Below are 4,013 nucleotides of genomic sequence, written 5' to 3' on the forward strand. Positions count from 1 at the left end.
TCTGAGCACAAGGTGTTTGGTACTTCAATAGAACTTGATTTTAGCTTATATGACCAAAACTAAACCAATTTTTTGGATTTTGATTTTAGCTTGAATTAGTTTAGCGAGTCAACTTTGATTCCCATTTCAATTGGAAAACTTTACTAAATTGGAATTCAAATTTCATAGATACGGAGTATTATTTTTGGTTCACGGCAAACATCATGAGAAAGGACAGGGTGCGTTTACTAACTGGAAATTTTCTCTAATTTTCTGGAAATTTTGAAAACTGGAAAACAGAAAACAGAAAACGTGTTTACTAGCACAGTTTTCAATTTTGAAAACATGAAATAATTTTTCAGTTTTCTAGAAAACTGAAACACTATAAAAAAACTGTTTTCTAAATGAAAAACAGAATCAGCTATCATCTATTAGACTATATGTCATTATAACCACATTCTTACCATTATCTACTTACATATTTATTCATTACTATGATTACATTTATTATCATGTTCTTTTACTTATCATCATCTTCTATCTTTTCTATTTACATTATTTATTTAAACATAACTTATTTGATTATGCTTAAAATTATACATCATTCGCATTATCTAAATTAAAAATTGGAATCTATACCACGCTTTATATTTTGTTTGAACTCAATTGATTATTGGTTTTGGTCCAGATATCATATATCGAAATTTCACACATATATTACTATATTAGAATTCAAAATAAAAATTATATATTACATACATGTCATTCAAATGAATATATCCAAACATATTTTAAATATTAGCTCAAAAAATATTAATATTATCTAAACTAAATTTTTTGTGAACTTAATAGGTTATTGGTTCAAATATATTTTTATTTATGTTATATACATATATAAATTTGGTCAGGATATCAAATGTAAACTTTTTTTTTTTTTTTTTACATATATTGGACTTCAAAGTAAAATATATATTTATTCTATTTAAATCAAATATATTTTAAATATAAGGTCTAAAAATAACACGAAATTAAACTTATTGTTAATTTTATAACGTTAATTTGAAAAAATAAGTGTTAGTAAACAAATTTTCTAAACAAAAAACAGAGAATGGAAAACAGAGAATAAAAACTAAAAAATTGAAAAATAGAAAACAGAAAACAGTTTTCTATTAGTAAACAGACCCAAATTTTTTTGCCTTTAATTAATGACCACATACTTTTCTCCTTCTAGCAACTGAGAAATTAAAAACACAATTAAAATTTGTTTCCCTATATAGTAGTCCGTAATATGGTTGACACATCACATCCTTCATCTTGTACAAATTGTCGTGACGGTTGACTTTTCATGTAATATGGCCAGATAAGATTGCTTCAAATTTAGATTTTTTAAAAAAGCTGGTAGGAGTTGTAGTTTAAAAATTTATTTACATTTCTTCATCTTCTCCCAATTTATTTACATTTCTTCTTCTTTTTTTTTTTTTAAAGGAAGACCCGTGAAAAAAGGAGAAAAGTTATAACTACCAGACTCTCCGAATTAAGGCACCATGTGTATCAACAAATAGCAAGTTACGTTCTATAAAGCTTCAGGAAGATGATCAAGAACAGACGTGCCCCAATTTGCCGTTTGCCCTAAGTTTGCTAACATGTCAGCGCTTGTATTACCTTCCCGCAAAGTGTGAGAGAACTTGTATTTACACCCTTCCCTTTATACGGGAGGTGGTGGGTTCGGGCCTCAGTGAAGTCAGTATAAACAGATACTGCATTGTTATAGAGTTAGTAGTTTTTTTAAAAAAAAAGTAATAAAATTAAAATTTTATGATCATAATTAATTTTTAAAGAAGTATCATCTATGTCTCATTTTGTTTATCTTTACATGATGTATTTAATCATAACTTTTACATACATTTAAAATTGTAGATTTTAATAAACTTTTAATAACTTTCATAAAGTTGTTATAAACTTTTGTAAACTTTGTAAAAGCCTATAAAAGTCTATATCAAAAAACATTCATAAACTTTTATTAACTTTTTTATTTTAAAAGGTCTACGAAATCCATTACAATTATAAATTGAATACACCCTTATAAACTTTTAATGGCTTTCATTCTTATTATTCATAATTTTTTATAAAAAATATATTATAATATATCATAATTTTTTTCTTCTAGATCTTTCTCTACATAAACAATCACAAACATCGAAAAACAACAAGGTTTTGTTGTTGTGAACATCTTATTGTTGTTCGCAGCACATCAACACCTTATTGTTGTTCGCAACCCTAAATGGCTGCTGCTTAAATGTCCACTGTTTTATAAAAAAGGAAAAAAAATATATTAAAAATATAAAATAAGAATAAAAATCAAAATATACAAGTATTTATTCAAATATTATGAAACATATAGTAAAATTTGGAGGTGATTGTTGAAAATTTTGCTTTGTTCAAGTATTTGGGAATTAAAATTTCGTAAAGAAATAATAAGTTAGGAATAAAAAATTCATTCATACAAAGAATAAAAATCAAAATATACAAATTTTTATAAGAATATTATGAAACATATAGTATACGATGGTGACAAATAATGAAAAGTTTGCTTTGTTTAGATACTTAGGGAGAAAGTGTAAAGTTTAGAAGTGTGAGTAAAATTTGAACCACAGAAATAATATTTGTGAATTATTTGATGGAAGGCAATGGCAAAGCAGAAGGCGCCATTGAAATGTTTGAAGCTCAGGCTCATATCTATAAGCACGCATGCAACTACGTAAACTCCATGGTTCTTGCCACTGCAATTCAGCTAAATATTCCAGACATAATCCACACCCATGGAAAACCAATCACCATTCCCAACCTTGTTTCTGCACTCAAACTCCCTCCTCACAAATCCAACGCCATTTTTCGCATCATGCGCTTGTTAACTCACAATGGCTTCTTTGATTCAACAAAACTCAATGAAGAAGAAGATGGGTATGTTCTCACAGCTTCTTCAAGGCTACTCCTCAAAAGTCAGATTCCAAATCTGTCCCCTTTCGCCCTATTCGCGGTGGATCCGGTGATGTTAGCGCCATGGATGGTTTTGGGGGACTGGTTTTCAAGAAATGAGGAGTCCAGTGCGTTTGAGACCGCGCACGGGGCTCCTATGTGGGAGTTTTGTGACACGAATTCACGGTTCAACAACGTTTTCAATGAGGGCATGGCTAGCGATTCCCAAATGATGAGATTAATTGTGAAAGATTGTGAGCAAGCGTTTGAAGGAGTGAGGACGCTGGTAGATGTGGGTGGCGGCACTGGAATGATTGCTAAGCTAATCTTGGAGGCATTTCCTAGGTTGAAATGCACAGTGCTTGATCTCCCTCACGTTGTTGCAAAACAAACTGAGTGCGAAAACCTTGGATTCCTGGGAGGGGACATGTTCCATTCAATTCCTTCTGCTGATGCCATCATGTTCCGGGTACCAAATTTCCTAATTTCATAATACATTCAATTCCCTTTTATTTAATTTGTATGTGTGCTAAATTAAAATATGGAAATTTGATTGAAAGCATATTATGCATGACTGGAGTGATGAGGAGTGCGTGAAAATACTAAAGAAAGGCAGAGAAGCTATCATGGCAAACAAGAATGATGGAGTGAAGAAGGGGAAGGTCATCATCATTGACATGGTTTTGGGCGCAGAAGAAGACAATGAAAGAGACGTAACTGAAATGAAGCTGATTTTTGATGTTCTGATGATGGTTCTTGTTACTGGGAAGGAACGAACAGAGAAGGAATATGAAAACCTGTTCACTCAATCTGGCTTCACTCACCACAAGATAACCCCAATATTTGGCCTCACGTCTCTCATTGAGGTGTTTCCTTAAATTAGTACCCACTTTTGATGAAGCTGATGAAGTGAGCACCAATCAGCAAAAGAGGCATCCTTGTATTTTTTTTTTTCCCTTCTCTTGACTCTGTTATAACTACCAAGCGTGTATAACTAGGTACTGTAACTTCTTCTTGTTCAAGTTTTTACATTAAGCAACAAACCATTTCCAGTTTAA

At 30.9% G+C, this 4,013-nt stretch overlaps 1 protein-coding gene across 1 annotated transcript; it reads left to right on the forward strand.

Annotated features, from left to right (window-relative positions):
* Nucleotides 1-2,626: 2,626 nt before the first annotated feature.
* On the forward strand, nt 2,627-4,013 carry LOC116032809 (trans-resveratrol di-O-methyltransferase-like). The gene is made up of 2 exons (XM_031275528.1): nt 2,627-3,424; nt 3,516-4,013. Exons 1-2 carry the CDS (start codon nt 2,657-2,659, stop codon nt 3,831-3,833), a joined length of 1,086 nt encoding a protein of 361 aa, XP_031131388.1. The 5' UTR covers nt 2,627-2,656; the 3' UTR covers nt 3,834-4,013.

Source organism: Ipomoea triloba, chromosome 10 (genome assembly GCF_003576645.1).
Source record: "Ipomoea triloba cultivar NCNSP0323 chromosome 10, ASM357664v1".
In the NCBI taxonomy this organism is placed as follows: Eukaryota; Viridiplantae; Streptophyta; class Magnoliopsida; order Solanales; family Convolvulaceae; genus Ipomoea; species Ipomoea triloba.